Raw genomic sequence first — 24,111 nt, 5'->3', positions numbered from 1 at the left:
ACAAACAGAGTAGAGCCTTTCACAATGGGGGGGGGGGCACAGGGATGAGGCACAACAAAGGGAGGAGGGAAACACATAGCCATGGGGGGGACCCTGAGTCAGCCAAAGCAGTGTGGGGTGGGTTGGGACAGGGAAAACTGAGTAGGCCGACCACCAAAACGGCCATTCCACCTCCAAAGCCCAAGCCCAAAGCCTCTCCCAAAGCTGCATTAATAAACGCCTGGCAACATTAAGCAGTCGTTCATCATTTCCCCTAACCCACACTTGGGGCATGGCGAGGGGTTTTTGCTTTTTAATTTAGTGGGTGTTGTGTCACATGCGAGGCTACGGCGGCCATTTTAAGTAAGGGCAGTCATGCCCCTTTTAACCTAGGCTTTATACTATGACTGATTGCCAGCCTCTGCGTCTTAAAAAAAACCACAACCATGCACTTTCTCTCCCCAGTTTAAGTCCTCAAACCAACACCACATCCTACATTCAAAACACCTACTCCAAAATTAGAAAATCCAAATAACCAAAACAAACAAACAAACAAACAAACAAACCACAAAACACGGATTCCGTTCGACTTCCAAGGTACGACTGTATATGGGAGAGGTGAGATATTTGTCGTTGCTCAAACTGAGGGCTTTAATTCGCCCTGGGAATTTGAACTTCCCACCTTCTAGGAAAAAGATTTCTCTCAGGTAGAAGGTCTCGGCTTCTGATGCTCCCCAACTCATCCCTTGCCCTCCCTTTGTGTGGAGGAGATCGGAATCAGACAAATTCATGTGGGATAAAGAAAGATCCACACAACACACGTGACAGGAAGGCTGGCAACATCAACCCTGCCATGTGGGAACAATATTAATAATAATTTTATTATTTATACCCCACCCATCTGGCTGCCCCAGCCACTCTGAATGGCTGCTAACACATATAAAAACATAATAAAACATACCATTATTTCATATTGTAATAAATAATAATAATAAATTAAATCCCAGGCAGATGACCGCAGGGCCTGGTGACAGAGCGTCAGGTCAAGTATCCATAGCAGTGGCCAGAGGAGGAATGACCCCCCCCCAGGAGGAGAGCACAGAGAAGAAATGCCATGGTGCATCTGCAACAGCACAACCGGACGCCTTCATCTGCCCCAGCTACAACTAAACATGTCTCTCCTGTATCAGTCTCTACAGCCACAGCAGCCTCTGCAATCTTCCAATGGTTTGACTTCACTTCCAAAGGCACACTCCTCCATGGTCCTCCCGAGACAGACGGATGTCAACAACACCACATACTTTCACTGCACATTTAAATTGTTTGTTGTCCCCCCCCCCAAAGAATCCTGAGAGCTGTAGTTTGTTAAGGACGCTGGGGAACTACAGTGGTACCTCAGGTTAAGTACTTATTTGGTTCCGGAAGTCCGTACTTAACCTGAAGCGTACTTAACCTGAAGCGTACTTTCCCATTGAAAGTAATGGAAAGCGGATTAATCCGTTCTAGACGATGAAAAACACCCCCTAAAACATCAATTTAACACGAATTTTACTGTCTAATGAGACCATTGATCCAGAAAATGAAGGCAATAATCAATGTAAAGGTAAAGGGACCCCTGACCATTAGGTCCAGTCGTGACCGACTCTGGGGTTGCGCGCTCATCTCGCATTATTGGCCGAGGGAGCCGGCGTACAGCTTCCAGGTCATGTGGCCAGCATGACAAAGCCGCTTCTGGCGAACCAGAGCAGCACACGGAAACGCCGTTTACCTTCCCGCTGTAGCGGTCCCTATGTATCTACTTGCATTTTGATGTGCTTTCGAACTGCTAGGTTGGCAGGAGCTGGGACCGAGCAACGGGAGCTCACCCCGTTGCTCGGATTCGAACCGCCGACCTTCTGATCGGCAAGCCCTAGCCTCTGTGGTTTAACCCATAGCGCCACCTGCGTCCCTTAATCAATGTTTTTGTTGTTGTTTAGTCGTTTAGTCGTGTCCGACTCTTCGTGACCCCATGGACCATAGCACGCCAGGCACTCCTGTCTTGCACTGCCTCCCGCAGTTTGGTCAAACTCATGTTCGTAGCTTCGAGAACACTGTCCAACCATCTCATCCTCTGTCGTCCCCTTCTCCTAGTGCCCTCAATCTTTCCCAACATCAGGGTCTTTTCCAAGGATTCTTCTCTTCTCATGAGGTGGCCAAAGTATTGGAGCCTCAGCTTCAGGATCTGTCCTTCCAGGGAGCACTCAGGGCTGATTTCCTTAAGAATGGATAGGTTTGATCTTCTTGCAGTCCATGGGACTCTCAAGAGTCTCCTCCAGCACCATAATTCAAAAGCATCAATTCTTCGGCGATCAGCCTTCTTTATGGTCCAGCTCTCACTTCCATACATCACTAGTGGGAAAACCATAGCTTTAACTATACGGACCTTTGTCGGCAAGGTGATGTCTCTGCTTTTTAAGATGCTGTCTAGGTTAATCAATGTACTGTACTATAAAATAAGTAAGACAGCATTGTAGATGAAAAAACTAACATTTACAGTGGTACCTCGGTTTAAGTACTTGTTTCCAGGGTGCCATTTGCACCCCAAAAAGTACTTAAGCCGAGCGGTGGTAGCGCGCGTGCGCAAAGCGCCGATAGAGCATTTTTGCGCATGCGGCGGAACCCGGAAGTAAACACTTCCGGGTCCGTGGAGTACTTAACCTGAAAGTACTCAACCTGAAGCGTACGTAACCCGAGGTATTGATTGTATTGCTCTGTGAGGAGAAAACTGCACATCCCAGGGTTCCCTGGGGAAAGTCAGGGAGATGTAGGCCTGTGGCCGCCTTCTTCGCTTTGGCTCCTCCTCTTCGGCACTTCCCCACCACCCATACCTGCCAAGTACCTGCCGGAAAAATAAGGGATTGGCAGACCGGAAGTAGCGCTGCCGCCATTTTGGAACTGGGCAAAGCAGCATCGAAAGTCGCTTCTGAGCATGCTCCGCCCAGTTCCAAAATGGCCACCATGCCAGAAATCGCTTCTGCGCATGTCCAGAGACTCCAGACATGCGCAGAAGGAGCCTCCCCCGGGCGGTAAGTAAACCGGGAAAAAACAAAAAAAATCAGCTTTTCCAGCTGGGAACGGCTGGAAAAACGGGGGTTTCCCGGGGAATACAGGAGACTTGGCAGCTATGCCACCACCTTACTCACCGTAGGCCGTGGCGGCCAGCAGCCCAACAATGATGACCCACACCAGAACCCCAGCGATGTAACGTAGCAGCAGCAAGAATATCAGGCTCAGCACCATGGCAATCAGCAGCCCTCTGGATGGAAGGAAGGCAAGGTAAGAGAGAGGTGATCTCCCTGCGTCTGTTGAAAAATGCACTCACCCAGCCAACCCCAAATCTAACCACCAACATCCAGCTGCAGCTGGGTAGCGGTCAGTGAGCCACATACCCTCCTCCAAATATTCCATCCCAGCCTGCCTCCCACCCAGTTTCCAGCATTCCGTGCTATGCCATTCCACTCGCCCAGCACCACTGAGCGCAGCCAATCATCGCCAGGCTTTTTAAGGGGAGGCGGGCTTTCCCTGAAGGCCTTTTGTACTCCTGCCAACCTTCGGGTTCCCCCAAGCTTGCTAATAGTTTTGCCCGCATAAGTCATGGTGCTCGCAGCCTGGGCATTGGCAATAGAGGGGAATGACCAGGGACGGAGAACTTTAAAGTGGTAAAATCGGAATGTGGAAAATAGAAGGAGGAGGAGGAGGAGGAGGAGGAGGAGGAGGAGGAGGAGGAGGAACGAGACATGAGAAGGCTCTTCAGGAGGTCCAGACTATGGGAAGCCCGAAAAAAATTAATGATTAATAATTTGGACTACAATTTGGCTCTCTTTTTTTTTTAGTTTAGTGTTTTTAATTGGAATATGATGTTAATTGGCTGTTTGTATTGGAAAACTAATAAAAATTATTTAAATAATAATGATAGAGGGGAACAACCTGTCTTGCCACTTGTTCCAGGCACTGCCGTATTACCAGAGACAGAACGTCAAAAAGTTTTCCTGCTCCCAGTGGAGCAAGAATGAAAATCAGCATCAGGTACAATATCCATCCCCCTGCTGGAAGTGTTGAAGACTTTTTTTAAAAAAAGTAGAAGCAACTTCCGGTGCCACTCTACCCGATTTTCGGTGCCCTGGCATGGGCAGAGCAGCACCGGAAGTCGCTTCTATGCATGTCTGGATATGTGTAGAAGTGACTTCCGGTGCCGCGCTACCCATGTCTGGGCACCGGAAATCGGGCGGCGCCAGGACCCAAAATGGAGCCTCCCTGGCAGGTAGGAAATCCGGGGGATTTACGGGATTTTTTTCCAATACGGGCTGCCAGCGGGAAACGGTTTAAAATACTGGGGTTGCCCGCAAAAAAACGGGAGACTTGGCAGCTATGTTGCTCTTCAATGTTGGGTTGCCCAGTCATTGTAGGACTACAGCCCCCATCACCCCTGACCCTCAGCTAAGCTGGCTGGGGTTAATGGGAGTTGGAGTCCAATAACACCTGGGGACTCCCAGTTGAAGATCATTGCCATATACACCTTCCGCCTCCAGAGCCACCCTCAGGCTGTATGACGCAGTGCAAAAATCATGGCTGCCCTCTACTCCACAAAGCTACTCCCTCTCAACTTGTTCAGCCACTCACATCAAGATCCAGTACCACGACTGCGTGAAATCCTCAAAGATCTTCAGTCCAACGTTCTTGGCACCGAGAGCCTCTAACAGCTGTCTGCAGAGACAAGGGACCAAAAAGGTAGCTATGAGAAAGTGGGGGGGACAGGACCCAGGAGGACTAAGGCCAAAACTAGAAGAGGAGGAGCCATAAAAACAAACTTTGAGGGCAAAGGCAGTCTTGGCACTAAGGGGGTGAAAAGGGGACTGTCTAGGGCAGGCATGGCCAAACTTGGCCCTCCAGCTGTTTTGGGACTACAATTCCCACCATCCCTGACCACTGGGCCCTGTTAGCTAAGGATGATGGGAGTTGTAGTCCCAAAACAGCTGGAGGGCCAAGTTTGGCCATGCCTGGTCTAGGGCATTTGTAAATTAGGAAGCAGCCTTATGCCAGTGCTATATGTTTCCGAGCACAATTCAAAGTGTTGGTGTTGACCTTTAAAGCCCTAAACGACCTTGACTCAGTCTACCTGAAGGAGGGTTTCCACCACCAACAACATTCAGCCCAGACACTGAGGTCCAGCTCCGAGGGCCTTCTGGCGGTTCCCTCACTGTGAGAAGTGAGGTTACGGGGAACCAGGCAGAGGGCCTTCTCGGTGGTGGCACCCGCCCTGTGGAACTCCCTCCCTTCAGATGTCAAGGAAATAAACAACAATCTGACTTTAGATTGCAGTCCTGTTTAGGGAAGTTTTTAATGTTTGATGTTTTACCATGTTTTTAATATTATGTTGGGAACTGCTCAGAGTGGCTGGGGAAACCCAGCCAGATGGGCGGGGTATGTATAAATAAATAAATAAATAAATAAATAAATAAATAATTATTATTATTATTATTATTATTATTATTATTATTATTATTATTATTATGTCAGGCTCCCGGAAGAGGCCACCATCTTGGATGGCTTCCAAAGAGGATTGGACAAATATGTGGAAGATTTGGCTAGCCGTGGCTACTAGGCATGATGGCTAGTAGCTCTGCCTCCGTGGTCAGAGGCAGCACTGCTTCTGAAAACCAGTTGCTGGAAACCATGGAAGGGGAGAGGGCTCTTCGGCTCTCTGGTTTCCCATAGGCTTCTGGGTGGCCACTATAGCTGCCAAGTCTCCCGTTTTCCCCGGGAAATCCCCGTTTTCCCAGCTGTTCCTAGCTGAAAAAAACGGAATTTTTGTTTTTCCTCGGTTTATTCTGGCACGCCGGCCATTTTAGAACTGGGCAGATCATGCTCAGAAGCGACTTTTGATGCTGCTCTGCCCAGTTCCAAAATGGCTGCATGCGACTTCTGGCGCGGCGGACATTTTGGAACTGGGCAAAGCAGCATCAAAAGTCACTTCTGAGCATGCTCCGCCCAGTTCCAAAATGGCGGCAGCGCTACTTCCGGAATGCTATTTCCGGCCCGGTCCCTTATTTCTCTGACAGCAACTTGGCAGGTATGGCGGCCACTGTGAGAACAGGGTGATGGACTAGACAGCCACTGGCCTGATCCAGCAGACTCTTATCACTCTGTGTTGATCCAACCCACTGCTGTCACTGCTGACTGGCAGAGGCTTCCCTGGGTCACAGGCCGAGAGAGGTATTCCACATTCTCCCGCTGCCTCACCCTATTTTTAACTGGAAATGCCAGTGACTGAAGGACATTCTGTGGCATGTGCCGCAGGGCCCTTTCAAAAATCACTGCACCCCGACACCCAATTTAACCAGGAACTCACTGAAGTTCGCCCAGGGAATCAAAGGACTTACTCTGTGCCATTCTTGATAGTGTCCAGAGTTTTATTTTTATCCATCCCGCTCACATTGAAGAATTCAGCTTCAAAGGAGTCAAAAGAAGGGAAGCAACGCCTCACCACTGTAAAAAGAAATAGACGTTAGATTAGGGTCAATTCTTGAAGACGCGGGACATCGGCAGAGCAGCCCTAGCGCTGCTGTCCTCACACCGGCAAGATCCCAAGCCTTGGGGCCAATTACACACCATATTGGAGGGTTCCATTCATGAGATTTTGATGCTATGCCTAAAACTCTGCCCCATTCTGAGCACTGGAGGCGGGCAACACTGGCCCTCTGTCCCTCTTTCCTTCCTTCCCTCCTCTGATGCCCTCTCACGTTTCTGCCTCCCAAAGGCTTGCACGGCTATTCGTGGCAGCAGCCCTGGCTTTAAGCTCCCCAGGTGAATGGCGCTTCTGGGGCTGGCCTGGGGGGGCTGGTTGCCAGGAGCTGAGGTGACCTTGCAGTAAGCAAGCAAGCAGGCAAGCAAGGGAATGGACGGAGCAGTGGGAGGCCAGGCAAGCAGGCAGCTTGCCTTTCTTCTTGTGCTTGCTGTGTGCAAGGCCTGCCTGGGAGCTGAGTGCCCGGTGCTGCCATGCAGGCCTGTCAGCGCCCACTGTTGCCTCCCAAGGAAAGGTGCTGGCTTCATGTTTACCTTTGGCCAGTCTGTGCTGGGCCACTAAGGATCTTAGGCTCCTTTTGCACCAGGGTGGGGGGGGTAGGGATCCTGCGACAGGACTCCAACTCCCATCAGCCCCTGCCAGCACGGCCGGCAATGAGGAATGATGGGAGTTGGAGTCCATCACTCCCATCCCGGTTTGGCACTGTTTCCCCGCCCATAGAATCCTAGAGTTGGAAGGGGTCCCGTGGGTCTTCTAGTCCAACTTAGCCTAAGCTGGGGGCATCCTCTTCCCAGGTCCCTCTGGGGCAGTGTGAGGAGGAACCTCTCTTTGGGGCAGGGGGGCAGCTCAGAGACCAGGGGCGGTTGAAAATATCAGTACAGAACACAAACCATGTGCCAAATCCAAATGTTATAAAGTATAATCATGAACAGTGGTCAAGGCATACCTGCCAAGTTGCTGTCAAGAGAAATAAGGGATCGGGCCGGAAATAGCAGACCGGAAGTAGCGCTGCCGCCATTTTGGAACTGGGCGGAGCATGCTCAGAAGTGACTTTTGATGCTGCTTTCCCCAGTTCCAAAATGGCCGCCGCACCAGAAGTCGCACTGCAGCCATTTTGTAACTGGGCAGAGCAGCATCAAAAGTCGCTTCTGAGCATGCTCCGCCCAGTTCCAAAATGGCCGCCGCGCCAGAAGAAACCGGGGAAAAACAAAAAAATCCGTTTTTTCAGCTAGGAACAGCTGGAAAAACGGGGATTTCCCGGGGAAAACAGGAGACTTGGCAGCTATGGGTCAAGGCAGTGTTTAACGGTATTCAAACAACGAAATATGAATGAAACCGTGGGGTGACAGACACAAAAAGCTTTGGGAAGAAACCAATCCGACATTCATTCTATTCACAGGGCACATGGGAGCACTGAGTTATTACCTCACACTCTATTTCATCTTTTTTTTAAAAAAAAATCCTCATAGCAACCCTGCAAGGTAGGAAAGTTAGCTTGAGAGGAAGTGACTGGTCCAAGGTCCCTTAAGTGAACCTGGACCTTAGTCAGTCCACTTCTAACCATGATACCACACCACACTGGCTCTCTGGTACGAATTCTTGGCTGAATACATTATAAAATCACAGTAGCAAATTCAAACACACATGAAATTCACATACACAGCCCATGCATACATATTTCAAACATCCACTGCAATATCTGCCTCCCAATACGTTTCCGAGCACAATTCAAAGTGTTGGTGTTGACCTTTAAAGCCCTAAACGGCCTCGGTCCAGTATACCTGAAAGAGCGTCTCCACCCCCATTGTTCTACCCGGACACTGAGGTCCAGCTCTGAGGGCCTTCTGGCGGTTCCCTCATTACGAGAAGCCAAGTTACAGGGAACCAGGCAGAGGGCCTTCTCGGTAGTGGTGCCCGCCCTGTGGAACGCCCTCCCATCAGATGTCAAAGAGATAAATAACTACCTGACATTTATAAGACATCTGAAGGCAGTCCTGTTCAGGGAAGTTTTTAATGTGTGACATTTTAATGTATTTTTAATCTTTGTTGGAAGCCGCCCAGAGTGGCTGTGGAAACCCAGCCAGATGGGTGGGGTACAAATAATAAATTATTATTATTATTATTTCATTGAACCGAGAAGTCCTTGCTCCCAAACTCCTCCCCGGAACATAAACAGCTGCTTTATACAGAGTTAGACCACTGGTCCATTTGACCCTATATTTCCCAGAGGTTCTAGTCACCCATGTGGTCTAAGGACGCTTCACTCTTTTGCCCCAGTAAATTAAAATTCCTCCTGATGCCTCAGGGCACAGAGAGGGTCCATGCCCTATTGAAAGTTGTACAGGAGGGAATTTTTTTTTGCTAGGTGTTGCTTTTCCCTTTTGGCAGTGCTGAAGCAACGAAAGAAGTGACACCCAGCAGAATTCTCTCCTGTGCCGCTCATCAAGGTAGATGAAACATCAGTCAAAGGACTGGGAACTTGTGAGCAGACTGAACCCAGATCGCGTACTCACCTGGCTTGGACGGGACAGTGTATTCTGGACAAAGTTGCAGGTTGAGAATTTCTGACACACTCTGTGAATTAAACAGGAAGTTAAAGCTTGCTTTCTGGTGCAATTTCACTCATTCAAGATATTCCACACACACACACGCCTAAAAATATTTCAGCCAACATGGCTCTTCCCAGCAATTTAGTGCAAATTTCTCCTAATTAACCCATTTATTCTATGCAACATTGACACTTTTGGCAAACAACTTCCCTTACTATTATGCGATCTTGCATGCTATTCTCACCAATACCTTCATTTTTATGCACCCTTTATCCCTCATTTTTTTTTGGTAAACGTTGTTTGGCCAGAGGACTGCTTCGCAAAATTCAGGCGGGTGCAATTTTCGAAGGCAATAGCCACGTTTCGTTCGTGTATTGTTTTGGAAAGTGAGAAGGCGATAGATCCAGCTGAATCAAATATCTCCTCCATCCCTATCCAGAAGGAGAGCAGGAAACCAAGGCAAATGCTCCCAAACAAGAGACAGCAGTGGCCACTAACTTGGATGGCTTTAAAAGGGGACTATCAGGCTCTCCATGGCTACTAACCACAATGTCTATTTTCCACCTCTGGTGTGGGAGGCAGTATACCTCTGAATATGCTTGTGAAACATGGACCACTTATAAACACCACCTCCAACTCCCCAAAAGATTTCATCAATGGTGTCTCCGAAAAAATTTACACATCACCTGGGAGGTCAGGCAAACTAATATCAGTGTACTGGAAAAAGCAAAGATCATCAGTGCCAAAGCAATGATTCTTCAACATCAACTTCGTTGGCCTGGTCATGTTGTGCGGATGCCTGATTATCGTCTTCCAAAGTAACTATTCTATTCTGAACTTAAAAATGGAAAGCGTAATGCTGGTGGTCAACAAAAGAGGTTTAAAGACTGTCTCAAGGCAAATCTTTAAAAAATGGTATAAGCACAGAAAACTGGGAAACACTGGCCTGCAAGTGCTCCAATTGGAGAACAGCCTTTACCAAAGGTGTTGTGGGCTTTGAAGACGCTCAACCTCAGGATCATAGAATCATAGAGTTGGAAGAGGCCACAAGGGCCATCCAGTCCAACCCCCGCCAAGCAGGAAACACCATCAAAGCATTCCTGACAGATGGCTGTCAAGCCTCCGCTTAAAGACCTCCAAAGAAGGAGACTCCACCACACTCCTTGGCAGCAAATTCCACTGTCGAACAGCTCTTACTGTCAGGAAGTTCTTCCTAATGTTTAGGTGGAATCTTCTTTCTTGTAATTTGAATCCATTGCTCCATGTCCGCTGGAGCAGCAGAAAACAACCTTTCACCCTCTTCTATATGACATCCTTTTATACTATTTGAACATGGCTATCATATCACCCCTTAACCTTCTCTTCTCCAGGCTAAACATACCCAGCTCCCTAAGCCGTTCCTCATAAGGCATCGTTTCCAGGCCTTTGACCATTTTGGTTGCCCTCCTCTGGACACGTTCCAGCTTGTCAGTATCCTTCTTGAACTGTGGTGCCCAGAACTGGACACAGTATTCCAGGTGAGGTCTGACCAGAGCGGAATACAGTGGTACTGTTACTTCCCTTGATCTAGATGCTATACTCCTATTGATGCAGCCCAGAATTGCATTGGCTTTTTTAGCTGCTACATCACACTGTTGACTCATGTCAAGTTTGTGGTCTACCAAGACTCCTAGATCCTTTTCACATGTACTACTCTCAAGCCAGGTGTCTCCCATCCTGTATTTGTGCCTTTCATTTTATTTTATTTTGCCCAAGTGTAGTACTTTACATTTCTCCTTGTTAAAATTCATCTTGTTTGCTTTGGCCCAGTTGTCTAATCTGTTGAGGTCATTTTGAAGTGTGATCCTGTCCTCTGGGGTATTAGCCACCCCTCCCAATTTGGTGTCATCTGCAAACTTGCTCAGGATGCCCTCAAGCCCATCATCCAAGTCATTGACAAAGATGTTGAATAAGACTGGGCCCAAGACAGAACCCTGTGGCACCCCACTAGTCACTTCTCTCCAGGATGAAGAGGAGCCATTGATGAGCACCCTTTGGGTTCAGTCAGCCTACAAATCCACTGAATGGTAGCATTGTCTAGCCTGCAGGATGAAAGGGAAAAACGTGCTAAGAGGAAGGCACGCTTGGCAAGCCCTCACCGTGATCAACTCCTGCCCAGAAACCTAGGTCCCCACTGTGGAGGGACGTGTGGATCCAGAAGTGGCCTCCACAATCACTTACAGACTCACTGTTAAAACCGTGTTTTATGGATGACAATCTTACTCAGCTACGAGTGATCGCCAAAGAAGAAGGAGACCTCTGAATATACTTCTGCTGGGAATTGCAAGGAGGAGAGGGCTGTTGTGTTCAGGTTCTGCTTGTGGGCTTCCCATCAAGGCTTCTGACTGGCCCCTGCGAGAACAGGATGCCGGACTAAATGGGCCACAGGCCTGATCCAGCCAGGATCTCTTCTTACAGCTTGTACGCTTGCGAAGTGGAGAAACGAGTGGGGGGCGAAGAACCAACCTGCCCTAACGAATGGTGCCAACTTACGAGGCTGGTCGTCTTGAGGTCTACCGCTGGCTGGCACATGGTCTGGTTCCATATGTCCTCGGGCTTGGACTTTTGGATAATCTGCGGAGGCACCACCCAGAACTTGGCAGGGCAGGACGGGACGCAGATCTGGAGAGAGGGAAAGGAAGGCAAGCACACAAAACAAACGCTGGTGATTTTTGCAGAGATTATTGATTGCTTTGATCTGACCGAATTTCCAACTGTAACGTCTGGAGTAGGGTGATGACTTTTTTACAACCTCATTTCCCTGTATCATAAATTGATGAGCTTTCATTAAAGATGAGATAAAATCTTACTTTCAAAGAGATTTGATTAAAAAAACCCTCACACACAAAATGATTTAAAAAAATTTATTTATCAGTTTTTTTGACCATTTTTGAAGTCACTGTAAGCAGATATAAAATTGAACCCAAGCTTTAGAGTCACATATATACAACATTGTGGAGCCAGGTGGCGCTGTGGTTAAACCACTGAGCCTAGGGCTTGCTGATCAGAAGGTCGGTGGTTCGAATCCCTGTGACGGGGTGAGCTCCCGTTGCTTGGTCCCAGCTCCTGCCAACCTAGCAGTTCGAAAGCACGTCAAAATGCAAGTAGATAAATAGGAACTGCTACAGCGGGAAGGTAAACGGCGTTTCCATGTGCTGCTCTGGTTTGCCAGAAGCGGCTTTGTCATGCTGGCCACATGACCTGGAAGCTATACGCCGGCTCCCTCGGCCAATAATGCGAGATGAGCACGCAACCCCAGAGTCGGTCACGACTGGACCTAATAGTCAGGGGTCCCTTTACCTTTACCTTTTATATACAACATTATATAGGGTCATCAAACACACAAGGAAGCTTTTTTTAGCTGCAGTAACAGTATAGACGCCGCTAGAGGACAATGTTTTGCTACCTCTCCTGTAGGTTATTTTCCCAGCATGCTCGGCAGGGTCTGCTGGCTGAGTTTTGAGGTCCCCAAAAGGGGCTTTTACCTTGCGCAGGTGTGACATTTGTATACCCTATGTTGCTAAGAACACTCCCCATTGTCGAATGTGGCGTTGTGTCCAAATTTGATGCGAAATATATATAAAATTGTTAATACAATTTTATGAAATGGCAAAACGGCATACAAAAAAAATAAACAACGGTTTGTGCGTGACCTTTTTAAATATTTCAATGGAATATACCTCAGTTTAGTCATTAATAGGCAAAAGTTCATCCATTTGTGCTACAGGAAATAATTTTTGAGGGGGGGGGAAATGAAAAAGTCATCACCCTAGTCTGGAGCCTGGGAGAAGTCAAGGCACCCAGCTTCTCACTTTCTTGGTTTTGCCTTCTCTCGCAGTTAGGGTTGCCAACTTTTTGCAATGGCCCTACTCAGCACAGCACACGAGGAAAGGGTTGTGGCTCAGTGGGAAAGGGCGCATTCTGCGTGCAGAAGCCCCGGGTTCAATCCCCCGGCGGCACTAGGTAGTGCCTGGAAAGAAGGCTGATGTAATGCAATTTGAAAATGGGCAGTGGGGAGATAAAGTTGAAGGGAAGGGAAACAAAATGGACATGAGAAAGTGCTTCCTGCTACAGCCAGCTCCATCTCAGGAACCCCTCCTGAACCAGCCCACTCTTCTTACCTGCGGTGTAGGACACTGCAATCCGTTCATTGCAGCTGATATGAGGTTGAAGCTTGTGGCGCATTGCATAATGTTGAAGTAGAAAACGAAAGGTTTGCCCCTGCAAAACAGAGAGTGTGTGTGAAACAAACCCAGATTAAATAATTAGAGGGTAGGGAGGAGAGGTGAGGCTGTATCTTAGACAGGGGCAGAGTCAACCATTCAGGGGCCAAGGGCTAAGAGAAGCTTTCTTCCCAGGGCAAATGGCAGCTTAATAGATTTCAGTGAACTGACTTTTGCACAACTTCACAAAGCTTTTACAGAGTTGCGACTAAATACAGCAAACTCTGCTTATAGAGATGGGAGACATAGAGGCATACCAACAAACGAATGTGTTTGCATTAGGGGATGCCCTGAAGTAGAGGACCTTATGCATTATATCTTGCACTGCCCCTTATATAATGAAGTAAGAGAACAAAAGGGGAAACATGAATGTTAGAAGGAAGCAAAAACGAAAAACAACAAGTTGATGAGGAAAAGGAGGAGGAAGAAAATGGCGCTGCCAGACCAAGGTACATTTCTGGCCATGGATTCCAGCCTTGTGCGCTTACTAAACACGCTCCCCATGTCAATGCACCCTTCGCCATTGGTTCCCCCTTCTCTGTACCTACCGGTTTTCGCCAATTCCACAATATGCTCCAGTTGAATTCCTGGGATAAATAGCCTGCCGGGGATCACCGTACAGCCAGGCTGGGATTGAGAGGAAACAAAGAATAATGGAAGTGAGGAAAGGCGCTCGCATTTTCACAGAGGCACTGTGAGGTGGTGTTGGTACGGGGTGGACTCAAAGGCGAGACAATGACCAGTGCTATTTTTATTTTTTTAAAAGAGGTGCTGGAACTCTCCACGAACACCTCCCTTGTTCTCTTATAATGGCAATGGTGCCCCCATCTGAGAGGTGCCGGAACTGAATTCCGGTGATTTCCAGCTGGAAAAAAAGCCGCGGGACATCCTATTCCATACCCTCCAACATTTCTCTGATGAAAATAGGGACATCCTAAGGAAAAGTGAGACACGGGTGGCGCTGTGGTCTAAACCACTGAGCCTAGGGCTTGCCGATCAGAAGGTCGGTGGTTCGAATCCCCACGATGGGGTGAGCTCCCGTTGCTCGGTCCCAGCTCCTGCCAACCTAGCAGTTTGAAAGCACGCCAGTGCAAGTAGATAAATAGGTACCGCTCCGGCGGTAAGTTAAACGGCATTTCCATACAATGCTCTGGTTCGCCAGAAGCGGCTTTGTCATGCTGGCCACATGACCCGGAAACTGTCTGCGGACAAACGCTGGCTCCCTCGGCCAGTAAAGCGAGATGAGGACCGCAACCCCAGAGTCATCCGCGACTGGACTTAACAGTCAGGGGTCCCTTTACCTTTAGCTTTAAGGAAAAGTGGGACATTCCGGGATCAAATCAGAAACCAGGACAGCTTCTCTAAATCCAGGACTGACCCTGGAAAATAGGGACACTTGGAGGGTCTGTGTCAAGAATCAATACAGTATATTCTTTCAGGTCTCAGGGCATTAGTAAAATACACAGCAAGTTTCTAGCCCATAACACTGTAGTTTTTTGTTTTTATGCTGAAGACTCTTACTATTATGGTGTCTGTAAATGGTAAAATGCGTTTTTAGCACAAAGGGCAGCACTTTGCAACTTATTTACAGTACTTCCACTGGCACTGAACAGAGATTGTGCCGAAATCAAGCATGCAAATGAAAACAACCTGAGTGTTTGATTAACTTCTGCAAGATGGTTTATGATTCTTAGGCAGGCATCCCCAAAGTGCGGCCCTCCAGATGTTTTGGCCTACAACTCCCATGATCCCTAGCTAACAGGACCAGTGGTCAGGGATGATGGGAATTGTAGTCCAAAACATCTGGAGGGCTGAAGTTTGGGGGTGCCTGTTCTTAGGTTATGTATGTGAGACAATCATAACAATAATTCACAAACAGTTGAAAATAAATAAATTATATGCCAATATCAGGGTGAAGGAAGTCAAAACCTTATGTTATTTATCTTTATGTGCTATAAATGTTTAAGTTTCGTTGGTTGTAACTTTTATTGTCATTATCTAATTTTTAATTTCTTTTTATTGCTGTATATTGGTTTTGTTTTTCTGTTTTTCTGTTGTTGTTGTTGTTGTTATGATGTATCAATAAAATCTATTTCTTAAAAAAAATTAAAAAGAAGAAAGAAAGAAAACCTGAGTGAATTTGGTTCGCATGTCATGTGCTAAAGCTGACAGAGCTTCCAGACAAACTGCATCTGCCTGGCGAAACAATAGCTCCCAACCTGATTCCACCTTCCATGGCCTCATCTCTGAGCCCTGTTGCTTTTAGCATCACTTACCCAGAATCCCTACCACGAAGTAGCCAGCAATGAAAACCATGAAGATAATGCAGCAGATAATGTCCGTACAGCTCCTGGAACAGAAGGACGGTAGGAAGACAGATCACGGACATGTATGAATAAATAAATAAATAGCAGAAATGGGGATGGAGGAGTCTGCTCGGATCCCAAAAACCCTAGGCTCAGCCTTCAGCAGCCTGGTACCCTCCAGATGTTCTGGACTACAACTCCTATGAGCCCCAGCCAGCTTGATGGGAGTTGTAGTCTAGGACATCTGGAGAACGCCTGGGTGACGAAGGAAGCCGCCTGAATTAGACAGCTTAAATTCCTCTGAAGGCCCAACCATGGAAGAAATAATTAATACGAGGGAAGAATTACTCTAAACAGGCAGAAAATGTGCTGTGCGGTGAAGTTTTCTGTAGGGCTTGGGAAGAAGGCGCCAGGCCTCTGACAGGATGCGGGAAGAAGAAGAAGAAGAGGAGGAGGAGGAGGAGGAAGAGGAGGAAGAGGAGGAGGAGGAGAGTTTGGATTTGATATCCCACTTTATCACTACCCTGAAGGAGTCTCAAAACAGCTCACATTCTCCTTTCCCTTCCTCCCCCACAACAAACACTCTGTGAGGTGAGTGAGGCTAAGAGACTTCAGAGAAGTGTGACTAGCCCAAGGTCACCCAGCAGCTGCATGTGGAGGAGCGGAGACGCGAACCCGGTTCCCCAGATTACGAGTCTACCACTCTTAACCACTACACCACACTGGCTCTCAGTGGGAGCCCTCCTGCCTCCTTCCCTTGGGAAAGTGCCGGGAGGGCTCTCAGACCCCATCAGAGCATCGTGCCTCCCTCCCTAAGCCAGACAGAAGCCTCTTGTGCTTTGGGAAGGAGGAGCCAGGGGAACATTTAGGGGACTAGTCTAGTCCCCCTATTCCACTGACCGCACACTACTGGGCTAGATTTTCTTCACATAACTGAGTCATCACTAGGGATATTGGAGAATATAGGAGATGGGGAGCCGAAATTGCCACTGTTCCCATATCCGGAATGTGAATCAACCCACAGAATGCGACCAGAATTTGCTCTCCTTTATTTTATTTTCATTTATTTATTGCATTAATATCTTACCTTTCCCTCCAAGGAGCTCAATGCAGCATACAGTCATACCTTGGTTCTCGAACGGAATCTGTTCCGGAAGTCCGTCCGACTTCCGAAAACGTTCAAAAACCAAGGCGCGGCTTCCGATTGGCTGCAGGAGCTTCCTGCACTCAAGCGGAAGCTGCGGAAGCTGCGGAAGCCACGCCAGACGTTTGGCTTCCAAAAACCATTTGCAAACCAGAACACTCATTACCGGGTTTGCGGCGTTCGAGTCTCAAGGCGTTCGACAACCAAGGTACGGCTGCACACAGTTCTCACCTTCCTTATTTAATCCCACAGGGTTTGAATTCCCGCACAGCCGTGAAGCTCACTGGGTGACCTTGGGCCAGTCGGAACCTCTCAGCCATTATAACCTACCTCACAGGGTTGTTGTGAGGGAAAAAATGAGGAAGGGGAGAAGCACGAACGAGCCCCTCGGAGGAAAAGGCGGGATATAAACGCAATCAAATAAATGGATGGGAAATTTTTCAGTTTTATTCACACTTTGCCCTAATGTGTGTGTGTGTGTGTGTGTGTGTGTGTGTGTGTGTGTGTTTTAATAAACATTGATTGAAGAACAGCATCATAACATTTGGGTCAGTGAGAACTGAAAAATGGCTGCGTTTCAGTTCCCGTATTGTTTCAGAAAGGGTCAGTTGGATAGACCTAACTGCAAATGGAAAATGAATAATAATAACAATAAATCCCATATTCCTAGTCTGGGATGATGGTAGCTATCATCCGGCGACATCTGAAGGGCTACAGGTTCCCTGCAGTTGGAACCTAAGCCTGCCCATTCTCCTCTTAGGCCACCTTGCCTCCCAACCGCTTTCAAAGACACCACACAAGTATTCTAGATTGCAGCCAATTCGCCTGTCCATGCGCAAAATGTTTCTTACCTATTTTTGATGGGGCCGTGGAAACTCGGGTCATGTTTCAACTTTTGCTCTGGTAAGAGAGAGAGATGGGGGTGGGTGGGTAAATCAAGGACAGGAGGAAATATCTACTATGTCACAGCAAGAAATTTGGAGGCTATGGAATCATAGAATTGTAGAGCTGGAAGGGACTCCCAGCCTAAAGTATAGCATTGTAAGAAACATTTATGCATTTATTTCTCATCTCTCTCAGAGGAGATGAGAAATAAATGCATAATTGTAGCAGAGCGTTCCCTGGGAAGAGGGATTGTTAAACCACTCTGGGAATTGGAGCTCTGTGAGGGTTCTCCTAATAGCACCAGAAGAAAACTACAGTTCCCAAGTTTTTTGGGTGGGGGGGTGGGGGGAACCAAGTCTGTAACAGGGATATCGTTGCACTTTAAATGTATAGTCCAGGCATGTCCAACAGGTAGATTGTGATCCACCGGTAGATCACTAGACATCTGCAGTAGATCACTGCAGTAGATCATTGGCTCCCCCCAAAGAAGCTGAATAACTGTGGCTCCCCTTAAAAAAGCTCAAAATTTTACCTCCTCCCTGAAAAAACTCAACAACTTTGGCCCAACCCCCCCCCAAAATGGGCTTTCCTCCTTCCTAAAAAAAAGCTCAACAACTTTTGACCTGAACCCCTATCACTGCCAGTTTTTAACTCTGTGAGTAGATCGCAGTCTCTTGGGAGTTGGCCACCGCTGATCTAGTCCATCCCCCTGCAATGAAGGAATCTTTTTGCCCAACATGGGTCTTGAACCCACATCCCTGAGATTGAGGGCCTCATGCTCTACCAACAGAGCCATCCATGGGTTTATAGGTTTTACTGTTCGGACCCAGAGCCACCGCAGAGCCTTTGGAGCAACTTTATTTCCCCTCACCAAATCAGATATAGAAAAGTATTTCTCAAAAGGTAGGAATCCCAACCAGCAGTGCTTTATTCATTGCCTGCCTGCCCTGACCAGGGCTGGAGGCAGCATAAAAACACAGCAAGGCAGCCCTAGAGCAGCTTGCCATTCTACAACAAGAGCAGAACTTTAGCAGGCAGTCTGGCTGCACGTAAACTGGGAAACTGGCTCCCTCCTCCGAGGAGAAACTAGCCAAGTTGCCGCAAGCAGAAGGTGGATGTTTTTTGTTCAAGCCAAGGAGCTGCCACTGCCTGGCTGCTGTCCTGCCATAAGCCTCCTGGGCCAGCGGCCAGCCTGTTATGTGGTGCAATTGTTGTTGTTTAGTCATTTAGTCATGTCTGACTCTTCGTGACCCCATGGACCAGAGCACACCAGGCACTCCTGTATTCCACTGCCTCCCACAGTTTGGTCAAACTCATGTTTGTAGCTTCGAAAACACTGTCCAACCATCTCGTCTTCTGTTGTCCCTTTCTCCTTGTGCCCTCTATCTTTCCCAACATCAGGGTCTTTTCCAGGGAGATTTCTCTTCTCATGAGGTGGCCAAAGTATTGGAGCCTCAGCTTCACGATCTGTCCTTCCAGGGAGCACTCAGGGCTGATTTCCTTAAGAATGGATAGGTTTGATCTTCTTGCAGTCCATGGGACTCTCAAGAGTCTCCTCCAGCACCATAATTCAAAAGCATCAATTCTTCGGCGATCAGCCTTCTTTATGGTCCAGCTCTCACTTCCATACATCACTACTGGGAAAACCATAGCTTTAACTATACGGACCTTTGTCGGCAAGGTGATGTCTCTGCTTTTTAAGATGCTGACTAGGTTTGTCATTGCTTTTCTCCCAAGAAGCAGGCGTCTTTTAATTTCGTGACTGCTGTCACCATTTGCAGTGATCAAGGAGCCCAATAAAGTAAAATCTCTCACTACCTCCATTTCTTCCCCTTCTATTTGCCAGGAGGTGATGGGACCAGTGGCCATGATCTTGGTTTATTTTATGTTGAGCTTCAGACCATATTTTGCGCTCTCTCCTTTCACCCTCATTAAAAGGTTCTTTAATTCCTCCTCACTTTCTGCCATCAAGGTTGTGTCATCTGCCTATCTGAGGCTGTTGATATTCCTTCCGGCAATCTTAATTCCGGTTTGGTATTCATCTAGTCCAGCCTTTTGCAGGATTAATTCTGCATATAAGTTAAATAAGCAGGGAGACAATATACAACCTTGTCGTACTCCTTTCCCAATTTTGAACCAATCAGTTGTTCCATATCCAGTTCTAACTGTAGCTTCTTGTCCCACATAGAGATTTCTCAGGAGACAGATGAGGTGATCAGGCACTCCCATTTCTTTAAGAATTTGCCATAGTTTGCTGTGGTCGACACAGTCAAAGGCTTTTGCATAGTCAATGAAGCAGAAGTGGACGTTTTTCTGGAACTCTCTAGCTTTCTCCATAATCCAGCACATGTTTGCTATTTGGTCTCTGGTTCCTCTGCCCCTTCGAAATCCAGCTTGCACTTCTGGGAGTTCTCGGTCCACATACTGCCTAAGCCTGCCATGTAGAATTTTAAGCATAACCTTGCTAGCGTGTGAAATGAGCGCAATTGTGCGGTAGTTGCAATTGTGCGGTAGTTGCGGTGCAATAGGATGCAACAAAGACTGGTTGGTAAGCAACCACAGCCTTCCCTGAATGTCTAGAGTCGCTTGTGGTTGTACAACCCAGGCAACTCGAGAAGCGTCTTATCCAGATTATATACTTGCCTTATTTCCTCCAGTGTCAAATTGCCATGCAAACATGGCCCGATGGAAGGATTGCTTCCTTCCCCCTCACTGGGAACGTGATCTTTTTATTAATGCCCCTGGCCTTAGGGGAGGAGCATCTCCCATCCTTGCATGTTCATTTGGCTGCTGGACAAAGCTGGCACCTTCCTGAGCCGATACTCAGGCCACCTCTGGTCCGTTTTCCTATTTGTAATCCTCAAATCCAGGGCTAGTCAACATGGTATCCTCTATGATGTTGGGACTGTCCACTCCCGGCAGCTGCAGCCAAGATAGCCAGGACCCTGAGGAGTTGTAGTCCATTGTCATCAAAAGGGCATCCTGTTGGCTACCTGTGCTCTAATTTCTTTAAGACATCCTTTCAGGACTTCCCTACTGTAAGCATCTTTTGTCATCAGCCTAGTCTTTGTGTAGGAATCTAGATGGTGGTGTATTTATTTATTTTCATTTCTTATTTTTTTAAAAAAATGTATTCTGTGATCTCATTTCATTTTTTTGTGTTGTGAACTGCCCTGGGATCTTTGGATGAGGGGTGGTCTACTAATGTAATAAATAAATAATACTAACAAAATCTAGTTACAGGTAGGTAGCCGTGTTGGTCTGCCATAGTCGAAACAAAATAAAAAAAAATCCTTCCAGTAGCACCTTAGAGACCAGCTAAGTTTGTCATTGGTATGAGCTTTTGTGTGCATGCACACTTCTTCAGATACACTGAAACAGAAGTCACCAGCTCCTTATATATAGTGAGAGGGTGGGGAAGGGTATTACTCAGAAGGGTGGTGGGAATGGGCGATTGGCTGATAGGAGTGGTAAACCTGTAGATGACTGTTAACGACTGCAGTTGGTCTTACAGGAAAAAGCAAGGGGCAAGATGGCTAAAGATTCCAGCAACTTCTCTTTCCAGTCTATTTCTGAAATTCTTTTGTAATAAGACAGCTACTTTGAGATCTTGTATAGAATGTCCTGGGAGACTGAAGTGTTCTCCTACTGGTTTCAATCACCCATTCCCACCACCCTTCTGACTAATACCCTTCCCCACCCTCTCACTAAATATAAGGGTCTGGTGACTTCTGTTTCAGTGTCTCTGAAGAAGTGTGCATGCACACAAAAGCTCATACCAATGACAAACTTAGTTGGTCTCTAAGGTGCTCCTGGAAAGAATAAAATCCACCTCCCTCCCCAACCGTTCAAGGAACCCCTCAGTTTCCATAAGGCTTCTGGGCACAGAGAATCTCACAATGGATCCCCACCTCTAATCTGCGGACAAGTATTGTCACAGCCACGCCAAACCTCACTGGAACGATCTAGGAGCCTATAGGAAACTCAAGCAGGAGCACAAGAGCAGGCATCCCCAAACCTCGACCCTCCAGATGTTTTGGACTACAATTCCCATCATCCCTGACCACTGGTCCTGTTAGCTAGGGATCATGGGAGTTGTAGGCCAAAACATCTGGAGGGCCGCAGTTTGGGGGTGCCTGCACAAGAGCATTCTCCCTGCCCAAGGTTTCCAGCAACTGGTGTTCAGAGACATTACTGCCTCCGACTGTGGAGGCAGAGAAAAGCCTTCATGGCTATTAGTCATTGACAGCCATATCATCCGAGAAAGACCCAGGGCCTGGAATTGTCTAGTTTCCTAAACAGATTGAGCAGAATTTGGGGCACGCCCGTCACTTGGAAGAGTTCAATGGCACTGCTGATAGCGAAGCTATTAGACTCAATTACCAAGAGATAAGTGAGGGAGAGCTGTAAAACTCAAACCAGGAAATAACCCGAACCACGGAGAGGATCAGGTGCAAGAAAAGACTCTAGCAGCAGCTGGTGTGGAATACAAAATATCACTGAAAACAAGCTTCTTCCCCAGAATGACATCGCCCCCAGGTATCGGCTGAGCACATGGGGTCTTTTGCATATAGCACAAACACCTGGGCATTTTCATGTTGGCACTGTGCCAAAGTTGGAAGCTGATACCCACAAGCAAACGTTCAATGCCCCGTCACATCTTGCCATCCATGAACCACCTGCTGCCAGTAGTGTTCCCTCAACCTCTCTGCAGCTTGAGAAAAGGCCGACACCCTGGGGTGGGCTCTCAATAGGTGCGGAGTCATATTCATTTATTTTAACTATAACAATAATAATAATAATAATAATAATAATAATAATAATAAATAATTTATTATTTATACCCCGCCCATCTGGCTGGGTTTCCCCAGCCACTCTGGGCAGTTTCCAACAGAAAAATGAAATAAAATAATCTATTAAACATTAAAAGCCTCCCTAAACAGGGCTGCCTTCAGATGTCTTCTAAAAATCTGGTAGCTGTTTTTCTCTTTGACATCTGATGGAAGGGTGTTCCACAGGGCAGGCGCCACCACTGAGAAGGCCCTCTGCCTGGTTCCCTGCAACTTGGCTTCTCGCAACGAGGAAACCGTCAGAAGGCCCTCGGTACTGGACCTCAGTGTCTGGGCAGAATGATGGGGTGGAGACGCTCCTTCAGATATACTGGACCGAGGCTGTTTAGGGCTTTAAAGGTCAGCACCAACACTTTGAACTGTGCTCGGAAATGTACTGGGAGCCTATGTAGATCTTTCAAGACCGGTGTTATATGGTCTCGGCGGCTGCTCCCAGTCACCAGTCTAGCTGCCGCATTCTGGATTAGTTGTAGTTTCCGGGTCACCTTCAAAGGTAGCCCCACATAGACCGCATTGCAGTAGTCCAAGCGGGAGATAACTAGAGCATGCTCCACTCTGGCGAGACAGTCCGCAGGCAGGTAGGGTCTCAGCCTGCGTACCAGATGGAGGTGATAAACAGCTGCCCTGGATACAGAACTGACCTGCGCCTCCATGGACAGCTGTGAGTCCAAAATGACTCCCGGTTGTGCACCTGGTCCTTCAGGGGCACAGTGACCCCATTCAGGACCAGGGAGCCCTTCACACCTGCCCGCCTCCTGTCCCCCCACAAACAGTACTTCTGTCTTGTCAGGATTCAACCTCAATCTGTTAGCCGCCAGTGCCATCCATCTGGTTTGCTAATACACTTTTCAGGGCGCATAGCCCTCCCCAAGACGGATCACAACACATAAAAACATCACCGATAAATACAAAAATCTCCAACATCAAAACCATCAGCTAAGGAAACGTTGAAACGTGGGAAGCTGCCTTATACCAAGTCAGACCATTGCTCAGTATCACCTGCACTGGCCGGCAGCAGCTCTCCAGGGTTTCAGGTGCAGAGGCTTTCTCCAGCCATAGCTGGAGACGCCAGGGATCAAAACAGGGGCCTTCCCACATGCAACAATAAAATCAAATACAGTATGGTAAATAAATGCCATGGAAAGCCTTCCATGAGATTATCAGTTCAGCCTTCTCAGTTAAATACCTGGTATGAGGTTCTCCTTCATGGATCAATGCCTTGATCCTTCATGGATCAATGCCTGGTATGAGGTTCCCCTTCATGGATCAATGCCTTGTCGTGGCGAAGGGGCTTGAATAACTCAGAGAAGCTATGAGCTATGCCATGCAGGGCCACCCAAGATGGACAGGTCATAGTGGAGAGTTTTGACTAAACGTGATCCACCTGGAGAAGGAACTGGCAAGCCACTCCAGTAACCCTGCCAAGAAAACTCCATGGACAAAGACAACAGGCATATAAAAGTTATGACGCTGGAAGATGAGCCCCTCAGGTCGGAAGGCGTCCAACATGCTACTGAGGAAGAGCGGAGGACAAGTACAAGTAGATTCAGAGCTGATGAAGCGGCTGGGCCAAA

General features: G+C 47.6%; 1 protein-coding gene across 2 annotated transcripts in view; it reads right to left on the bottom strand.

Annotated features, from left to right (window-relative positions):
- SLC44A4 (solute carrier family 44 member 4) overlaps positions 1-24,111 on the bottom strand; it is a 57,093-nt gene that overhangs the window by 19,428 nt on the left and 13,554 nt on the right. For both annotated transcript variants that reach the window (XM_060270465.2, XM_088663544.1), the window contains exons 2-10: positions 17,654-17,702; positions 15,629-15,702; positions 13,901-13,979; positions 13,251-13,350; positions 11,623-11,751; positions 9,055-9,115; positions 6,399-6,504; positions 4,639-4,722; positions 3,162-3,274 (exon numbers count right to left, since the gene is read on the bottom strand). In XM_060270465.2, the coding sequence (XP_060126448.2) occupies positions 3,162-3,274; positions 4,639-4,722; positions 6,399-6,504; positions 9,055-9,115; positions 11,623-11,751; positions 13,251-13,350; positions 13,901-13,979; positions 15,629-15,702; positions 17,654-17,702 (795 nt within the window). The remainder of the gene's footprint in view (positions 1-3,161; positions 3,275-4,638; positions 4,723-6,398; positions 6,505-9,054; positions 9,116-11,622; positions 11,752-13,250; positions 13,351-13,900; positions 13,980-15,628; positions 15,703-17,653; positions 17,703-24,111) is intronic.

This window comes from Zootoca vivipara, chromosome 2 (assembly GCF_965207765.1).
Source record: "Zootoca vivipara chromosome 2, rZooViv2.hap1.1, whole genome shotgun sequence".
NCBI classification, from domain to species: Eukaryota; Metazoa; Chordata; class Lepidosauria; order Squamata; family Lacertidae; genus Zootoca; species Zootoca vivipara.
This window is presented reverse-complemented; position numbering and strand designations above follow the sequence as displayed.